Below are 20,408 nucleotides of genomic sequence, written 5' to 3'. Positions count from 1 at the left end.
AATATTTGTGAGTTAGTGAGTTAGATAAAATGTACATATGCTGGAAACGTTTCTTTCCCTAATGTGTCTAGTGCCTATAAAACTGGTCTCAAACATCTGGAAAGACTGGGTTTACAAAATAAGGATGGAATAAAAGTAGGTCTACAATTAAATAACATGTTCAGCAATCGGGTAATCAGTTCACAAACTTGGATTTCCCTGATGTATTGTTGAACAAACTGCCTAGAGCACATTTTCACATCTACTTTCTCAATGTTTTCCACAACTGAGAAACTCATATGGTCTCTTTTTTCCCCTGCCTCCTGGGGATAGAAACTTGGCAACTGTACTCGGGGCACTGTAATCAGGTACGTTTTCCTGGCCATTCCTATTGATCACACTGGACAGCGCAGAGCAGCTTTTGCTTGCAATATGAACCAGAGTTATACTCAAGATGAGGTCCATAACCCTTTATTAGTCCTTTCCCCTGTCATCCCTCCACTGAATGTGAGCTTCTTTGGCAAGAAACGTGCTGAGCCCTAGAGCTAGCAAACAGAGACACCATTTCTGTCACTAATAAAGCAGGCATTGCTAAGGTCATCACCATCATACACAGGACACAAACAACCGTGGCTGGATTTATTTGGCAGGGAGAGGCAAGGGGGGATGGTTTTCATAAATGTAGCAGGCTTAACCAGATCTTTAATGCCAGAGACTTGAGACAGCATCTGGAGTCTAATATCAAAATAGTTGGCTGGGGAATTGGAGTATTTCAGGTTTTACTCTATCTGCACAGTGCCTGTGGAGAGGATAGAAGTTAAAAAACATCAGTTTCTTTATCTTTGCTCACTGTCATAGATATTATCTGACCACTCTTTAGTCTTCTTTGTTTCTTATTTCGAAATCCTAGCACTAAAATACAGAGACTGGAACCAAACACTAACTTATAAATGAACAATAAATCAAAATCAAATAAGCAGCCAGCACCCAAGGCAATCACTGAAACAGGCTAATACAGTGCCTTGAAAACCGAAAGCACATTGCCAGGATTAGAAAAACGGCCTTTTCCTTCAGCTATTGAAGTTCTTTCTGTCTCCTTTCTGTCTCTTTTTGCCTCACAAAGGGAAATTATTAAAAGGTGATATACAAGATTTTTCTTTTTTAAGTTTCTATTTTTACATGAGACCCCTAAAACCTCTCACAGAGCAGTTGGAAGTGTTGCGCAGCGAAAGAGGGAGAGAGAGTTGCTGTTAGATACATGGGCTCACGTCTTGATTCTACCATTTCGAGTTCTATGATATTCGTCAGCTTAAACTCTGAGCCTCAGTTTCTTCATTTGTAAAAACACATGTTGTAACAATAATAAAAGGGAACTACTGCAAGGATTCAATAGCATATGTAAAACGATAAGCATAGAGTTGGTATAGAATAATTTTTCAATACATAGAAGATATATTTATTATCTGATTATCCCTGTTTTCCTATTTAGACCACTTGAATATGCAGTAACAAATGAGCCATCAAACAAATGTGTATTAGTTACTTACCATGTATCTAGTACTTGAACATCAGCAAACAATTAAAAAATTTCAAATTTAGAAGCCTCAATAGTACTAACATTTATTGAGAACTTACTATATAGCCAGCAAGCACTCTCTGGACACTGATTTACTTGTATTATTTCATTTAATTCCTGAAGCATCTCTTTGTGGTAGATTCTAGATACTATTAACTGCAACACTTAAATAATGTTCAAATATTGGTCATTCAGAAATCTCAACAATTTAAAGCTAACAGAATAAAAGTTTTATTTTATGATTTAAACAACTTTGCACAGTACTAATTATAATATAATATATGAAAGAATACAGGGGATACTTTCAGCCCATCAAACTCTTCATCTTACAGATAAAGAATGCTGAAAACCTTGAATAATTTGTTTAAAACTATATAGCAAATACATTTTCAACTTTTCTTGAAGGCCATATGATCCTGAGATCAGATTACCAGATTGTTCTGAAAGAAATTCTTTCCCTCAAGAATTATGAAGTAAATGTAACAAAATATTAATGTCTGTTGATTATTGGGGTTGGGTACAAATAATATTTATAGTTTTTTCCTGAGCTTTTTTCTGTACCTTTAAACTTTTTAATTAAAAAGAAAATGCTTAATCTGCCCATATACTTCCATTTTCAGAACAGATATACAAACAACTTTTATCTAAACCAAGTTTTTAAAAACTCTAGCCTCAAATTTTTCTTTCCTTCTTTTTTAATGATAGTAAGGCAAAGCACAAAGTAATTCAGGTTAAATATCACACATTAAAAGATGTACACAATTCTCTAGAAGTCTTGACAGTTTTCTTCATAATCAAATTCTTACCCTAATGAACTTTAGTCTGTAAATCTTAAAATAATGGAACATTAAAACAAAATCAAAACAAGAAAGAAAAAGAAATAATAAGATCTTCATGTTTCATCCTCAAAAAGGCCTCATCAAAATACTTGTAAGCGATTTCACATTACCTGAGCTTTACCTCTTAACTCAGAACAAGAATGTAAAATATTTTTTACATTTATGTGAGTTCTGTATACAAGGATAGCACACTGAGATAGACAACTTTTCCACCAAAGGGAAATGCACAATATGTTGGTTATTTAGAGCTAGTCAAACAATAAGCACTTCTAATACAGCAGAACTTTCAAAAGCTAGGCAATACTGAGAAGTAAAAGAGATTAAGACAGGAGTTCAGATAACGCTTCATAAGAGGCCAGGGATTTGGTGTGCAAGCAGGAAGGAATATGAGACAGGAAGAAGTGCTCTGAAACAGAGGCTGTAAGCTAGCAAATGTCAATGCATTAATACTCTTTCTAATTCTGGGTTTCTGGACTTGGGTTTAAGATAACTGTCCTCATACAGCTAATGTAAGAATTTTGGATAATGAGAGTTAACTGCATTTTTGACTTGTGTTAACTTGACAAAATTTAAATGACATATTCTTCATTACTTTAGCTTTCAGAAATGGTTACGAGCTACTTATTTGTTACCCAGAAAAAGACTGCTGTCTCTTGCCAAGCTCAGCATCAGGGAATGTCTTTAATGGACTGCTTTGATAAAACTTGGGCATCATACACCCCTCAGATCCAAAATGGAGCTCTAAGTCTGGCCAAGTGTGAATTTAGCAGCCCACTCAAATGTAAAATGCAACCAATGAGGTTCTCCCCTTTCCCACTGTAAGCTTACATTTCTTAGAACCTCCTTTCTTGGTTTCAGAAGAACTGCTATAGTTGGCCAAACTGCCTATGACCCTGAACAACCATAACTTATCAACGGTTGTTTTGCTTCCCTCACTGTTTCCATATTAACCCTGAAACTACCTGGATGATAGAGACACTGATGATAAGTTTGTATAGTGTTTCTAACCTGCCAAAACATGTTCACACACACACTGCCTCACTTCCTCTTCTCAAAATTCAAATGAATAATGTCTAAAACTAATCAGGCTACCATTGTCTTCTGCCTAGATCACTTCAGTAGACTCCATGAACCTGGCCTTAACTTCTCTGATACACTCCACACTATGGTAGTTTCCTGCTTAAAACTTTGCTGATGCTCAGGTACCATTAGGTAAAGCCTAGACAAATATAACATCCCTCACCATCCAAACCCTTGCCCAGCATTCCCGTCCCATTACTTCCTTATTAAATCCGTTCCTGGCACCCTATACTCTGGCCAAACTCAACTCCTTGGAACTTCCTGCACGTGACAAACTTTTCCATACATCCATGACTCTATTATGATGCTACTCTGGTGTATCCTTCAGGACTCCACTTAGAGGTCACTTCCTCTAGGAGAGCGACACAATACCCACCGATCCATACTCCCATCCAACCCAGGCCAGGTTATAAACTTGTCATGAGCATCAAAAGAAAACCCAGAGTTCACTTCCATTAGTCCTTACCGTTATTGCCCTATTTGTCATTTGCTCTCATCAGACTGGAAGCTAAGTGACAGAAAGAATGATGTATTATTTAAAAGTATTCCCAGAGCCTAGCACCAGTGTTCAACATATGCTTAATAGATGCTCAATAAATGCTTCTTAGATCGACAAAGGTATAGGTTTTATGTAATTTTACAAATGAGAAATCTGAGGCAGAAAGCAGTTAAAGTCATGGACTAATTCAAAAAACAACTAAGACTAAAGCCCAAGCCCCATGAACGCTGGCCCTGTAGGAGACAGGCCATCACATTTCACTGGCTGGAATGTCAAAGACAGAACAACCCAAAGCAGTAGAGGACGAGTATTGACAAATGAAAGCAAACCTGAACGACAGTTTCCCTTATGGCACACATGGTATAATAAGCATTACTTCCAGTGGCCTTTAAGCAGCACAGCTTCATTCTCAGACAGATGCCCAGCCTTTCACACAGCCATCAGCTTGATTTCAAAGGCTGGATACTATACCTTTTTGCTCTGTCACGTGTTGAAGTAACTTCTCAAGTTCAGGAAGTTTCAGCAACAAGATGCAATTCGGAAACATGTCATCCACCACAACTTGATCGAGAGGCTGAAACTTTCCCTGAAAAAAAACTTCAGTCAGTCAGAATGCAAGCACACCAGTCAACAAACACACATCAAAAAAAAAGGGGAAAAATATGTTACCTCATAGCTGCATTTTTAAACTAAGTTCAAAGCCACTTGTTCCACCTAAGAAATCTCTACACTGGGACAGGCTTCATAACTGACTCTTTGCTCCTTTTAGGAAGCTCTTAAAAGCACTAGGGTTCCAACCTCAGGGGTATAGTCACTAGATAAAATAGGGCAGCAAAATTCTGGAAAAGCATTGGAAACTATGGAAAGTTGCAAAGATGGTAGAGACTGCTAGGGCTAGTCCAACATATTCAGTTTGAAGAAGAACCAGCAGAAGGTTACAGGGCAGGAGTCTTGACCGTCACCAGGAATAAGCCCAGGTCAAACACAGAGCATGCATCTCCCCTCCCCTCCTCACTCCAAGGCTTTAAACACCACAAAAGAAAGAAAAATACCAAAGTAAAATCTATTCCTATCAGAGCTATCTGACAACGCTTCCAAATTTAGACCATAATAAAAGAAAAGATAGCTAGAGGGATAAGTGCAATAAAGATACAGACACATTAAATGAGGCTCAGCTAGATAAGTGTATATGGGCCTCGTGGCCAATGGGCCAGAAGTATAGAATCACAGAAATGCGGAATATTCTTCTTGATCAGGTTTAGGTTTTCTTTACTAGTGGCATGGAGATAAATCTGTCTAAATTATCAGTCACCTGACTTTGGGATACTAGACTTTGTAAAAGGTGTATGGTTTTGCCCATATCCCACTTCTAGCTCACTCTGCTTTTCTGTGTTAGTTACAGCTCCATTCGAAGACAGAAAACCTGTGTCTGTGTGATCAGTTTTCTTTCTGCAAATGCAGCTTTCTTTAGTTTTAAGGGGGAAATCTTCTCATTCATTCAGTAGCACGTGTGATAGCTTATACTTTCTGTTAGGTTAATAAGTGGTAAGAGCCTCAATTTAAATGTTCTCTTTTTCCTCCAGATAATAAAAATAATTTACAGATTTCTCAAGTCTTACTGTCTCATTGTCTTTAGATTTCTACCTTAATCTATATTCCTCCATGACCAACCAATATTTTAAACATTTAACTACTTTAAAACAATATTCTACTTATATATAATGGACTAATACATTGACATGACATAATAATTTCAGAATTAATGCTTCCTTCTTGTTTCCTTTATCATATATATATATATATATATATATATATATATATACACAAATAAAAAAGGAAATGTAATAAACAACTTGCTTTGAATATAAATTTAATAACAATTGGGATTGCTAAAATAAGGACATTTCTTCTAATGTTAAAATAAATCTTAAAATTAAAAAAGAATATGTCAACATTTTAAAAGCGTGCACTGATATATTTTTTTAACTAAATAAGAAGAGATCACATCTAAAATGTAGGGAAGGAAATACCTAAACATTTCATGGGTTTCTTTAAAGGGCATTTCTAGTATCTGAGAAAAGAAGATGGTTTAAAAAGAAAGCCAGCCATCACCTTGGGCAGGATTTCTGCTTCATTCTGCATCTGTCAACCTGAATGAGCCATAGCATCTCCAAAGATTCCCAGAAGGTCAGGGTGAGGGTTTGGAGGTTTAAATGTTCATCAATATAGGTACTAAGTCTGGCTGGTGGCTTTTCTCTGTTAATGCATCCTAGAAAACAAATGGGAACTGAAGTTTTCAACCTCCTCCCAAAATACTGCCAGGCCTTCCTGGTGGTGACTAGAACCATTTGTGGTCATTTAGAGGCCCGTGGCTTACTAGTCTCACTGCTGGTATGCCCTAATTATACCGGCTACCACAGTAGCATCCAAATAATAAAAACATGATTAAACTAAGGAATAAAACTTCATTCATCCACACAAAAGGACAGAGGATGTAGGAAAGGAGGGAAATGAAAGAAGCTAAGCTGTATCAGGAGAAAGCATGACATAAACCTTTAAGTCAGTTTTATCACTTGCAGTATTTATATCAAACTCAACTGATATTCCCACAAAACAGAAGTTTTAGAAATTTGGTGTAAGGACTAAATAAGATGAACCCATAAGCATTTAAACTGAATGCAAAAATGAGAGTACAAAAAACTAGATTCTTCTAAGCAGTTTAAGTAACACTTATTCCTTAAAGTTGTTAATTCAAAGGTTTTCAAACTGTGGTTGGTAGCTCCCCAATATCCTTTCAGGGGCCCACAAGCTTACAACTACTTTCATTATAGAGCTAAGATGCTACTTGTGCTTCCACTGCGTCGACATCTACACTGATGATTCCAATGTAAAGGTGGGTAAAACCGCTGGTTCCTTGGCATCCATGGCTCAGGGTGGTGACAACAACTGTCCTGGTAGCTACTGAACCCCTCACTACCATGCATGAGCAGTTAAAAAAACTGGCCAGTTTCACATAAGGATATGCATGCTCAGGAGTAAGAGCAAGTCCTTTTATTTAAAGCTCGACTCTTGAGTGCAAGTCTTTTAAAATACTCTGTGATGAAAGTAAAGTGTCACTACAGAGCTCCTGCCACATATCAAGGTGCAGGATTATCTCAAGGAAAAACACTGTGTAACTATTGAGTTGAGAATTGAACTAGCTGCTTTTATCACAGATACCATTTTACCTGAAAAAAAAAAAAAAAAAAACCACTATGAACTATGGCTATTCAGACTTGGGTACTTAAGAGAACATAAATGTAATGAATCTGTCACTTTAAGGGAAAGATGAACAGTATGTGTAGCCAGTGATAAAATTTTAACTTTCAAGCAAAAATTAGTATTGTAGAAAGTTTGTATCTGCCATTATGACAGCTTCCCAATACTTAAAGAGTGCTCTGATTCAGTGAAATAATATTTTTCAAATGACCAATGCATGATATTACAAAGTCTTACATGGGTAAAAGATGCATTCTAAGTACAAGATAGACAATATATTTTAATGTAATAGGGCATGGAAAGTTCATTGACAGGGTTTCAGATTCCACACTGCAAGTGACTTTGAAGAAATGATGCTTTGTTGATTTTTGCAGTGTCAAAGAAAAATATCCATAATTGTTTGAAAAGGCTATTATACTATTCCTCCCTTTTTAAAATACCTATCTGTGTAAGACTGCATAGTCTTCATAAACTTTCAACAAAACAATAGATCGAAACAGACCGAATGCGAAGCAGACATGAGACTCCACTTGTCTTCTTTTAAGCCAGACATCAAAGAGACTTGCAAAAACAATACCACACTCTCCACGGAGTTTTGTTGTATGTTTCACTGAAAACGTGTTTTTTATGTTAACATGTACTGGGCTTATTATTTTTATTTTAAAATAAATTAATAAAATTATTTCTAAATTTCTCAGTTTTAATTTATAATGTAGTAAATACTGACAGATAAAACACACAAGAATAAAAAGTTGTTTGGGATCCTTAGTAATTTTCAGGAGTGTAAAGGTATTTGAGATCAAAATGTTTCAGAACCTCCAGCTGAAACTATTACTATTAATAAACTCTGTCTTTATATTACAAAGGAAAATTTTATCCATCTGGAATTCTTTAAGACTCAACTAGAGCTTTCCCAATAATGAGCTTTTTACTAGACACCCCTATTTACCTACTTCATGGTCTCTCACAAATAAGAAAATGAAGGAAGACATTATCTTCTTTTTTCTTTTAGGATCTGAGGTCGATTTTTTAACATCTGTATTGTATTTCAAAACCAATGAGTACGTAGTGACAATATTTTCATTGCTAGGCTGTGTCAAACAAGTAAAGCATACAGCATAGAGGATTAGGCAGTTCTCAGAAGTCATGGGTAAACTACCCCAAGATTAAGGTGGAGGTTCTCAGGGTTTGCTAATCCATACCAGCATATGTGATGATACGTGTTCTATACCAGCCACACTAAATCTGAATTGTGGGAAATCTACATTTGGCTCATTAAAAGGAGAGAGAGGAAACAAAGCAAAAAAAAACCAATCTTCTGTTTCCTTACTGTTTTTATTCCAAATTGGGAAACTCACCTCTTTATCAGCCTTAATAAGGTAGTGGAGGAGCAGAAATAGAGGGTCCATGGGTGTGGCAATGTGGAGAAGACCTCCTACAGATTAAAGAGAGAACAAAGGGAATTAATGTCTGGAAATTCAATTTAGTCATTTCATTTTAATCCCAATGTGGAAATCACTTATTGAAAAATATTTGTGAAATTCCAAATTCAGAAGTTCTTATACGGGCCCAAGATTCTATGTGATTCTCTCAAAAGGCAAGATATAGTCCATAAGATTTTACTCCAAAGAGCTTCAAATTCCTGTGTGTAAAGGAGAGCCAAGACACTGAAATCAATCTTTAACTTCCCATTTCTCTTTAGAAATCATTTTTAACAGAGGCTCTTCCTACTGCCCCCCAAAGGCAAGAGTTGGGAGAAATATAGACAGAATGTGAACCACACAAACAGAAGAAACCTATATGTCTATCTGTAAAACTGTAGTAAAATGTAATTTCCTGTGCTTTTGAGGACAAAGCCATGGGAAAGCAATAAATATCATTCTCTCTGTATACAGCTCCTTCTACGGACCGTGGACTCACAGTTCTAAACTGCCAATGACTCCAAGTTCAGAGGTTGTTACCCACCCCAGACTCCACCCCATCCCCCACCTCAAAGAAACAAGCAAGAAGGCAGGAGTCTAACAAGAGTGAGCATAAGACGTTGAAAACTCTGCAGTAAGATTAATGCTATCCTCCAGGCTGAAAGGAAAAAGGCAGGTCAAACAAACTAGCCTATCTATTCCCTACACTTCTTTATCACACCCCCCTTGAAGCATCTCGGACTTCCTCTTCCACAGAAATGGAATAATTCTTAATTCAGAAATTAAGAATAGGTTTCTGGCCTGAAAACAATATCCTGTTGGCCATTCTTAAAAACAGCTTTTTCTTCAAGGTTAAGTTTAAAAAGAAGACAATAATAATAATAATAATAATAATAATAATAAAAAGCAGGTACCTTTGCTGTGAACCTAAAAGTACTCTAAAAAATGAGGTCTACTGAAAAAAAAAGACAGGGAGGTACCAACTCAGTCCAGAAGAGGTGATCAATATTTTCCAGTTTCATCTATATTACTGTGTCTATCTATCTAGACCCCAACTGCAAGTATACATATTACATTGGAAGTTGGAACACTCATATCTATACGCCAAATGAGCAAGCGTAGCAGCAATAATAGAAAATATATATGTTCCAAATACCAGGCTATACACAGACTACCACTGCATTTAGGTAACTGAAAACCACTTTGATTCTTCTCATGCACATAGGTATATGAAATTTATCAGCAGCATGAAACCCTTCTTCTGGAAAGTCTCAGAAGAAAGGCAAAGTGGCCTTTGTACTTAGCACTAAGTAGTGACACACACTGTCAACAGAAAGCAGAGGGCTAAGAAGGAAATGGAAAGCACTCTCTGAAATCAAAAACAATAGGCAGAGGGAATGCAGAGTGCCTCAACTGTCCTGTGACCCCTCCCTACACCTCACCTCGGAACACGTGGTCCTTTTTCCTCCCGAGCTAACGCTACTCCAAATTAAAGAATCATTAAAAGAAACAGACCTTTGGTGTTTGGCGGGGGAGTGTTTGGGGGGTGGGTAGCAGTATAATTTATATTTAAAAGAATAAAAAATTTCTTTTTCTATTCTATTTTAGAAGCTATATCAGTATCCATTTTCAAGGAAATAAGATGTTAAAAACTTGAAAATCCTCAAACGTGGCTAAGAGCAGAGCAGAGTATACAGTCAAGATGATGTGCGCTCCATGGTACAAAGGTCGTCTGCCTGCCAACGAAGGGTTTCAGGAGAGAAATCAGCCGTTAGGCAAAAATTTTCTACTATTTAAGCCTTATGGGTATTGATATAAACTTACTCAAATTATCTTACTTTTCTCCTTGATTAAACCCTGCTCTGATGCCAAGGAAGAAAAAACTGTGGACCAGACTCCAAACCAGGAGGATAGACCCATACGTCCGGGAAGGATGGAATAGAGTATGTGTTTAGTTAATGGAAATATATACACCAGTCACTTACCTGATTGAACTGATTGATTTATAAACCAAGAACGGTGTTTTTCCTTGAACACTTTTATTTCAAACAGCTGCTGTAGACACATATTGAACAAGTAAAGGGCTCCTTCGCCTGTTAAGACAAATCTGTTTCTTATTTGTAAGTTTTCACACCCACACAAAAAAATCAATAGTTCTGAGGAATGTTCCTAATATGAACATAAACATACCCTAGATATATATTCTGTACAAACTGACTCCAAGGAAAGCTTACAGCTATTATATACAGATGTTTGTTTTCCAGCTCTACAATCTTCACTGAACTTAAACTAATAAATAATAAAATGCAGATCATTTATCTTAACTGCTGCAAAGCCTCACTGAATCCTCCAGCAGATCAAGAGAGAAAACCCATCCCTAAACTACCCAAACCTAACGGCTCAACTAGATGAACTGAACTGGCATGTGGCTCCCCACATAAAGGCACCAAGACAGGGACTAAGCCTGCAGACCCAGAAGGCTAGCTGCCACATGCTGGGTGTGCACCCTTGGGGAACTTACATAAACTTTTCTGTGCCTCCGTTTCCACACCCGTAAAATGGGAGCAATACTGAACCTACTTCACAAGGTTTTTATAAGGGTTAAAAAGAGAATACATGCACAGTTCTTAAAATTTTGAGTACCTGGCACACAGTAAGTGCTCATCAAATATTAGTCTTTATTTTATCCGTAGTCAATGTAGCAAATGCAAACATTTGTTCCTCTGTCATCTATGTACATTTAGATAAAAAAGAAATTTTATAAGGAGCCTTCCATTTTTTTGTACCTTGTTAAATGCTTTAGAAACTTTACTGCTACTAAAACTTCTCTTGAAAAAATAATTCTCACCTCAACTTAATCATATGCATAATTAAGAGTTCCAAATAACATAGCAGACCAATATCTTTTAATTTCATTTTGATAAGGAAACTGGAGGAAGCCTCTCTTATTGCTTTTATTATATGTTTTTCAAACCACAATAAGAAGGTACTACCCACTGGCTTCTCCCTCAGTAGTATAGTCTGCAGGAGAATGCTCTAATTTACTAAGTATCAGGTATCTATTCAAAACCTTATAAAATTAACAATAACCGTAACACATAAATCTTATGTTCTTAATAGAAAAACAAATTGATAGAGAGAAATAATATCATCAATATTACTACATCCTTATGCTATGTTTTAATATTTTGCCTAAAAATGAGAAAGCAAAACAGAAAATACACTGAATATGAAGTTAAAATAAGATTATTTCTGATAAAATGTGTACCTCTTGAATATACAATAGTTTTAATACAAAAAAAAAAAATCACCCATGACAGGAAAAAAAAAATACTACTTTCTGGTCAGAACAAAATAAGAAAAGTACAGCTAAAAACGAAACTATTCATAATCTTGGCATGTCAAGTAATAGCCTCCCTTCCCCCAGTTGTTTATTTTACAACATAAAATGAATATAAATGGAGGCTAATTACTCTAAAAAAAGTTGGCTTAAGAAAGCCAAATAAAATTAAGTTGTTCTTAGAGAGAAATCAAACTAGCTACTTTTTGTTTTGCCATCATTTCTGATGAATGAACAGTTCCATGGATGAAAATTATAAGAATAAATAAAAAATGTTTGGGTGGAGTGAGAAACTAGTAATATCATTAGCTTGCTTTTGTCACCCTGTCATGCCATTTTATCTTTAAGCTATCTGGTTAGAACAAACGTACAAAGGCAAGTAAGTATAAACACACTTTTCAGCCACAATGTTTAAAAAAACGTTCAGGTTACTATTATCAGAGGAGAGGGGATGGGTAGGGAGAAGAGCTTACCTAAACATGGGTTAACCAATTTTACAAATATAAGTCCACTTTTCATCTTCTTTGAAGCATCTTTTAAATATTCTGAAAAGAAATGGTGAGTTTGTAAAAAGATGTTTGCTGTTTCTCTTCTAATTTACTTTATCCTGATTTTCTTTCTTCTAATTATATGATTTTTCCTTCCTAAAAATTTTAACTCAATCCTATTGCTTAGGAGCAGTGTGATCTTGAGCAAATTACCAATTTCTCTGTAAGGTGCAGTAGGGGGGTTAGGTTGTTTTAATTTGTTTCTTTGAGAAGTGATGAGGAACAGAACTTTAAGTTATAACCTTGGCTCAACCACCTAGTAGCTTTGTCATCTTGGGCAAAGGTCTTCATAACTGGTCTCAGTTTTCACATCTATAAAATACTTATACTTGCCTTTCAAAAGAATTAAATTAGCTAATCTGCTGAAAGTTCTTAATATATTCAGAAAAATAGAAACATATAATGATAGTTCTTATTACTAGTATTATTTTTATTATTACTATTAAGAAATAGAATATTTCAAAAATATTTCCTAGATATTTATATTTTTTGTCCCTAATTGTGAATCTCTAATCATGTCCTCTGTCCACCTTTCTTTCACTACTTTATGAAGAGTCTTTACACAGTAAGAATATGAACATTTTCTTCTAATATTTTTAGATGATATCTTTAACCTATCTGGACTATATCTTAGTATAAGATATGGGGAGAAGATCAAACTTTAATTTTTTTCCAATGAGTTGTCGAGTTATTTCTACACCATTATTAAAATAATTCTTATGCTAAATGTTTAAAGTACATTTATGGGTCTGTCAATGAACATTCTGTTTTGATCCATTAATCTGTATCTATATTAGTATTAGTATTTCAATAATTACCATAGCTTTAAAATACATTTAATATCTTGTGAGGTAAGTTCTCTCATTATGTTTCCTCTACAATATTTCACTGTCAAAGGTTTAATCACATAGATTAAAACATAAAGACTATGAACATTTTTTTTACATCCTCCATACATTTTGAGTGGCGCATTGGTAGAACTCTAAAGAATTGTTCTCCGAAAGGAACCAGGGGGCTCTAAACAATAAAGGAGCAGAGCTACAACCTACTGAAGAGCAAATGAGAAAGCTTCATGGAAGGAAAGGAACTTTAAGTCCCTTGTATTCCCTAAGCCCCCGACTCCCTTCACCCCACTTCAGATATCCACAAACTTATACACAGCAAGCATGTTTAGAAACTGGCTTACTCATAAATGGTTAAAATACAATTTTTTTTTGAAAATAATAGTGACATTAAATACATGAAAAAAACTAATTTTGAGATTTCCACTTGTAATCAAATAGAATAACAGGAACCCAATTTACCTTCCCACTCGAAGCAACCAAAAATAAATAAATAAAAGGCAAAATATACCAAACAACTATTTTAAGATGCTGGATGTTGAGCCATGCAGGGTAGTGATCTCTGAGAGATGGGAAACAAATGAGGTGAGCCTTGTGATTGTCCCAGCTACTGCCTTGAAAGAGTTTCCAGGATATGGTGCATAATGGGGGGCGCGGAACAAGAGAACCCAGCTGAAACCTGGCAGATTCCCTGAGTTGAAGAGAGGAAACTGAGAGCTAGAGTTCATAGGCCAGCATATAGGAAAGAAGAAAGTTACAAAGAAAGGAAGCCTCAGAGATCTGCAAAGGGCACTGCTTGAGTATTCAGTGGAGTACTGATCAATGCATTCATGTGATGTAACTATCTGAGGGCTGGGAGAAAAACCACTTGAACAGATGACAGGGAACAATACTTCACATTCATTCAGGGCCTTGATTTGGGCCTATTCCCTGACAGACTAGAAAACCTCACAGTCAGAGAGCACTGGGTAGAGTCTTCAAAAAGGTCTTGCCTCAGTAATATGGAACAAATAACCACAGACTAAAAGCTGTTCTATCTTCACCAAACTAGTTTTAAAGGCAAGACCCAAAAGGATCAAACTGTTTCCAAGTACCTTCACCATGTCCCAGACTGAAGCCAAGATTATTTATAGGAATACAAAAATATTAACCAGACAAAAGGTAAAATTCACAATGTTTGGCATCTAATCAAATATTACCAGACATTCAAAGAAGCAGAAAAGGATGGCCTATAATTAGGAAGATAAAGAAATCAATTATTGAGCAGTATTGATATTAGATACAGATATCAGAATGGACAGACAAGAGCATTAAAAACAGTATTCCTCATATACAAAAAGTTAAATAGACACAGAGAACATTTTTTTAAATGACCCAAGTTGAAACAGGATTAATGAAAGAAAAAAATATTAATAAACTTTAATACGGAGCAATAGAAACTATCTAAAATGAAAACACACACACACACACACACACACACAAATTAAAAAGTATCAGTGAACTGTGGAACAACCTCAAGCGTCCTAATAATACAGATGTAATTAGAGTTCCTGAAAGGGAGAGACAGGGACAGAAAAAATATTTGAAGAAAGTATAGCTGAATATTTTCAAATTTGGTGAAATTTATAAACCCACACATTCAAGAGATTCAATAAACTCAAAGAAACAGGAATAAAACTATACATCAGAAGCAATAGTATAAAACCAGTAGTAAAGAGAAAAATCTTAAAAGCAGAGAGGAAAAAAAGACACATTACGTACTGAAACACAAAACTAACACTGACAGTAAAGCTCTCGTTGGAAACAATACAAGCCAGAGGCAATGGAGAAACATGATGAACCCAGAGAAAATACCCTTGAAAAATGAAGGTGACAGACTTCTTCAGACATACAAGAACTAAAAGAAATAATCATCAATAGACCCACACTACAAAGAGTGCAAAGGGAAGTCCTTTTGGCAAAAAGAATGTGACACCAGATGAAAACATGAAGCTAAACAAAGGAATGAGGAACACTGGTAATAGTGGCTGCAGGGGTAAATAAAAAAGAATTTTCTTATTACTTAAATCTCTTTAGAAACTCATTGATGCAACAAAAATAATAATTTAGTACAGGGTTTATAACATCTGTATAAATAAAATGTATGATAATAACAGCATAAAAGTCAGGAGGGGAGAAATGAAGGCATACCATTATAAGTTTCTTATGTAATATCTAAAGTGGTGTAATATCACTCGAAGGTAGATGTGATCATTTAAATATGTGTACAATATACCCTCCAGCAGCTACTAAAATTACAAAACAAAAAATGCTGTCATTAATAAGACAACAAAAGAGATGAAATAGAATCATAAAAAAATATGTAATCCAAAAGAAGGCAGAAAGAGGGTAACAGAAGTACAAAGAACTGATGAAACAAATAGAAAACAACTAGTAAGACGATATACTCAAACCTAACCATGTCAACAGCATGTTCGATGTAAGTTATCTGTACACCCAATTAACAGGCATAAAAGGATAAAAAGAAGCTAAAACTATAAAAAAATAAGCTAAAACTATACTCTGCCTATAAGAAACACACTTTAAATAAGACACAAGTAGATTAAAAGTAAAAGAAAGGGAGACGAGATGGTGTGTTTACCATGTTAACGCTAATTAAAAGAAAGATGAAATAAATGGCTTTGTTAATAACGAAGATTATTACCAGGGATTAACACAGTCATTTCATATGATAGAAGGCTCAAGAAAAAATAATCCTAAGTGTTTATACTCACAAATACAGAGCTTCAAGATGTACAAACTGATAGAGCCCTCTGCTCTATTTCTAACCCCTGGCAACCACTACTAACCTATTCTTTATCTCTATAATTTTGTCATTTTGAGAATATTCTACAAATGAACCACACTGATTCAATTTTATGAATCTTTTAAGACTTTCATGTCTACAACTTTTAAAAACATAAAAGATAAAGTTTAGCACTATTAAAAACTTTTTCAAAAAACTAAAACAGGTTACAGTTTTTCTCTCCCTTTCCCCCTTGCTGTTCCTCAATTTTCCAGCATCACAAATCTTCACCATTCAAGGCATAAAAAAGATGACCTATCTCTTCAGCAATACACCCTTTATTTTATTTCACTACCACAGTAAATCTTTCAGCTTAAGTTGGTAAATTATTAATTTTTTTATTCTTTTTTTATTTTTTCAGTAGAAAGCTTTGGTTCTGGTGATCCTTGCCAGCTCTCCTTCAGCATCACATTCCTCCAGGGCTTAAAATAATTAAATTTAGAAGTACCAAAAGTTTAAAAATTATTTTAAATAACTATACAAGAGAAGCAGTCTTTCCATTTTTCCCAGGAAGAGCAGTAAATCCAAAGGATTAGCTATAGCCTACAATGTCAAATTATAATAACTTTGGAATTACTAATAATACAAATAAATACTGACATCATGTTCTGCTACAAATGCCAGTATTCTCTGAAATATGCTTTAAGATATATCAGTGTAGATAACACTGAAATGTCTACTTTGTAGGGAGAAAAACCATCTTTTCTCACACTGTGCTAACAAATGAACTTGCTGTTGGACTGAATCTTTCAACACAGAATTCCAAGTGAGATGCTATACTCTGGTTGCTTTTTTCTTCTCTTTAAATATAAAATACATTTTAAAATTAATCTCTCCTGTATACATTATTCATTTATTAATTACTGAATAGCAAAAATAGATGCAGCCCCTACCCATGGGGAGCTTTTGAATGTTCCATGGTAGAGAAAGATATTAAATCAAATAACCATGCAATTATACTGCAAATGTAAAAACTGCTATGAAGAAGAAATACATGGAATATGAGACTTTATGATAAAAGATATAACACAGATGAGGCAGTCTGGGAAGGCTCCCTATGCCTAGCATTAGTTAAGTTCTTTGCTTTGATGGTTAAGACGTCAAAGAAATTATGCATTTGTTTCACTAGCTATATCTTTAGTTGGCTCCGGGGTCAAAACCAGTCCACAGAAGGGTTTTGTTTGATATGCACATTTAAAAAAATTTGAATTAGGTGCCAAATCAGGTGATTTTACATAAAGTTCTGACTTAAAATATATTTTCCTAAATATGAAAAACAATTAGGCAAAGATTTTGCCTCGCACAATCAAAAAACCTGGCAATAACAAACTCACTTTGTCAGACAGCAGCCACCACTCTCCAGTTGCCCTTATCTTGTCTACTTATCTCATTGTTGGATGATTATCAAATGCCACATCTGTCCTTACTAAACAGCCTTCACATTTGCTAGATTCTATGTACCTATAGCAGGACCTAGCAAATATCAGGTTCTAAGTAAGTAAATTACCATTTAGTAATAAACATCACCCTCGTATTGAATACTTTTTATGTTACCAATTTTCTCTTACCAATTCAGGTACTATTCTTGGCACTGAGGATATCGCCGTGAATAAAGCAAAGCCCTTGCACTCAAAGATAGCATTCAAGGCATCCTTTCGTCTTCCCCTGTCTACTACTTCTCTATCCTGCTCCATCAACCCCCATGCTCTGCCCTCACCTCCCAATCATCTAGTTTTACATGGCAGGGAATAAGGCCCAGATCTGCCAGAACTTGGAGGCCCTGGGTCCAGAACTGGGCTGTTCAATACTAATAAAATGCATTCCACAAATATGAACCACATACGTAATTTAAAATTTTCCTAGGAGCCACATTACAAATAGGTCAAATAAATTTCAATGATATATTTCTTAACCCAACAAATCTAAAATATTTCAACATGTAAAATAATTTCATATGAAATGTGTTAACATGATGTTAGCTATGGGTTTTTCAGATGCCTTTTATGAGATTGAGAAAGTTCCCTATTCTTATATATTTTAGTGTTATTTATTTTTTTTAAATCATGAAAAGAGATTTTCTCAAATGCTTTTTCTGTAGCTATCGATGATATGGTATTGGCCTTTATTTTACTAAAATGGCATATTTATTTACATTAATTGATTTTGGTATGTTGGACCAACCTTGCATTCCTAGAATCTCACTTGGTCATGGTGTTTAATCCTTTTTGCATACTCCTGGATTTAGGTTGCTAGTTGTTGAGGATTTTTCTATCTATTGGGATATTACTTTGTAGTTTTCTTCTTATGATGTCTTTGGGTTTGGAATGAGAGTATTATCGGCCTCATGGAATGAGTTGGGAAATGCTCTCTTTTTCCCTTTTTGGGGAAAGTCTGTAAAGAACTGGTACTAATTTGTTTAATGTTTACTAGAATTCGCTAGTGAAGCTATCTGGGATTCGACTTTTTGCGTGGAAAGGTTTTAATTTATTAATGTAATCTCTTTATTTGCTATAGGTCTATTCAGAGTGACTATGTCTTCTCAAGTCACCTTTGGTAGTTTATACCTTTCTAGGAATTTGTCCATTTCATCAATTATCTATTTTGTTGGCATACAGTTATTCATAGTATTTTCTTATGATCCTCTTTTATTTCTGTGTCATCAGTAATGACACCTCTTCTTTCATTCCTGATCATAGTTATTTGAGTCTTCTCTCTTTTATTCATGGTCTAGCTAAAGATTTGTCAATTTTGTTGATCTTTTCAAAAGGGCCAACTTTGGTTTTATTGATTCTTCTGTTTATTTTTCTATTCTCTACTTTATTTCTGTTCTAATTTTTATTTCCTTCCTTCCAATTGCTTTGGGTTTGGTTTATTCTTTTTCTAATTTCATCAGGTGGAAATTATGTTATTGATTTGAGGTTTTTCTTATTTTTTAATATATGTTGCTCTAAACACTGCTTGCCTGTATGTATCCCTTATGTTTTCGATATATTGTGTTTCATTTTTATTCAGTTCAAAGCATTTTCTAGTTTCCCTTGTAACTTTCTTCTTCCATCCATCAGTTATTTAGGAGTGTGTTAATTTCCACATGCCTGTGAATTCCCTAAATATCCTTCTGCTATTGCACTGTTTTTATTTCACTATTTTTAGAGAGCATCGTTTGTATAATTTCTATCTTTTAAACTTTACTGAGGCTTGTTTTATAGCCTAGAATATGGTCTGTCCTGGAGAATGTTTCTCCCTTGAGAAGAATGTGTAGTCCTATAGATCACTCTCAGGTTTAGAGTGTTGGTGTGTGTTCTACAGATCACTCTCAGGTTTAGAGTGTTGGTCAAGTTTTCTATTTCCTTGATGATTTTCCTCCTAATTGTTTTATCCATATTGAAAATGGGATATTCAAATCTCCCACTATCATTATTCAATTGTCTCTATCTCCCCTGAATTCTGCCAGTTTTTAATTAATGTATTTTTGGGCTGTCATTAGATATACACATGTTTAATAACTATTTTATCTCCCTGATAGACTAACCTTGTTATCATTATAAAACATCTGTGTCCAGTAATAACTTTTGTCTTAAAATCTACTTCATCTGCTATTAGTCACTCCAGCTATCTTCTGATTACTGTTTGCACGGTATATCTTTTTCTATTTATTTTCAACCTATTTGTATCTTTGAATCTACAGTGTTTGTCTTATAAATAGCATATAATTGGAATGTTTTTTTCCCCCTCCATTCTGCTAATCTCTGACTTTTAATAGGAATGTTTATTGTATTTACATTTAATATAATCACTAATAATGTAGGATTTACATCTGGCATTTAACAATTTGTTTTCTATGTCATATATTTTTGTTCCTCTATTCCTCTAGTAGTGCCTTCTTTTGTGTTAAAAAGATATTTTCTAGTGTACCATTTTAATTCCCTTGTTGTTTCTTTTACTACACTTTTGGGGGTTATTTTCTTAGTGTTTGTCCTGAGAGTTAAAATTAGCATCTTAATTTACAATTATGTAGTTCAGATTAATGCTAACTTGAAAATTTCAATAGTATACAGAAATTTACCTGAAATATATTTCTTTTCCTCCTCTACCTTTGTGCTATTATTGTTATATAAATAATATAATATTTGTTATGTAAATGTTATATATTGTTATGTAAATAATATTATATCTTTATATAA

At 34.8% G+C, this 20,408-nt stretch overlaps 1 protein-coding gene across 8 annotated transcripts in view; it reads right to left on the bottom strand.

Annotated features, from left to right (window-relative positions):
• RNASEH2B (ribonuclease H2 subunit B) overlaps positions 1–20,408 on the bottom strand; it is a 61,669-nt gene that overhangs the window by 27,641 nt on the left and 13,620 nt on the right. For 6 of the 8 annotated variants that reach the window (XM_039839397.1, XM_039839396.1, XM_039839399.1 and 3 more), the window contains 4 exons: positions 12,466–12,537; positions 10,638–10,745; positions 8,590–8,666; positions 4,445–4,559 (listed from right to left, as the gene is read on the bottom strand). In XM_039839397.1, the coding sequence (XP_039695331.1) occupies positions 4,445–4,559; positions 8,590–8,666; positions 10,638–10,745; positions 12,466–12,537 (372 nt within the window). Of the gene's footprint in view, positions 1–4,444; positions 4,560–8,589; positions 8,667–10,637; positions 10,760–11,295; positions 11,383–12,465; positions 12,538–20,408 lie in introns of those variants that run through there. The other 2 variants (XM_039839403.1, XM_039839402.1) reach the window with 2 other exon arrangements.

Source organism: Pteropus medius, unplaced genomic scaffold, assembly GCF_902729225.1.
Source record: "Pteropus medius unplaced genomic scaffold, Ma_sr-lr_union100, whole genome shotgun sequence".
In the NCBI taxonomy this organism is placed as follows: domain Eukaryota; kingdom Metazoa; phylum Chordata; class Mammalia; order Chiroptera; family Pteropodidae; genus Pteropus; species Pteropus medius.
This window is presented reverse-complemented; position numbering and strand designations above follow the sequence as displayed.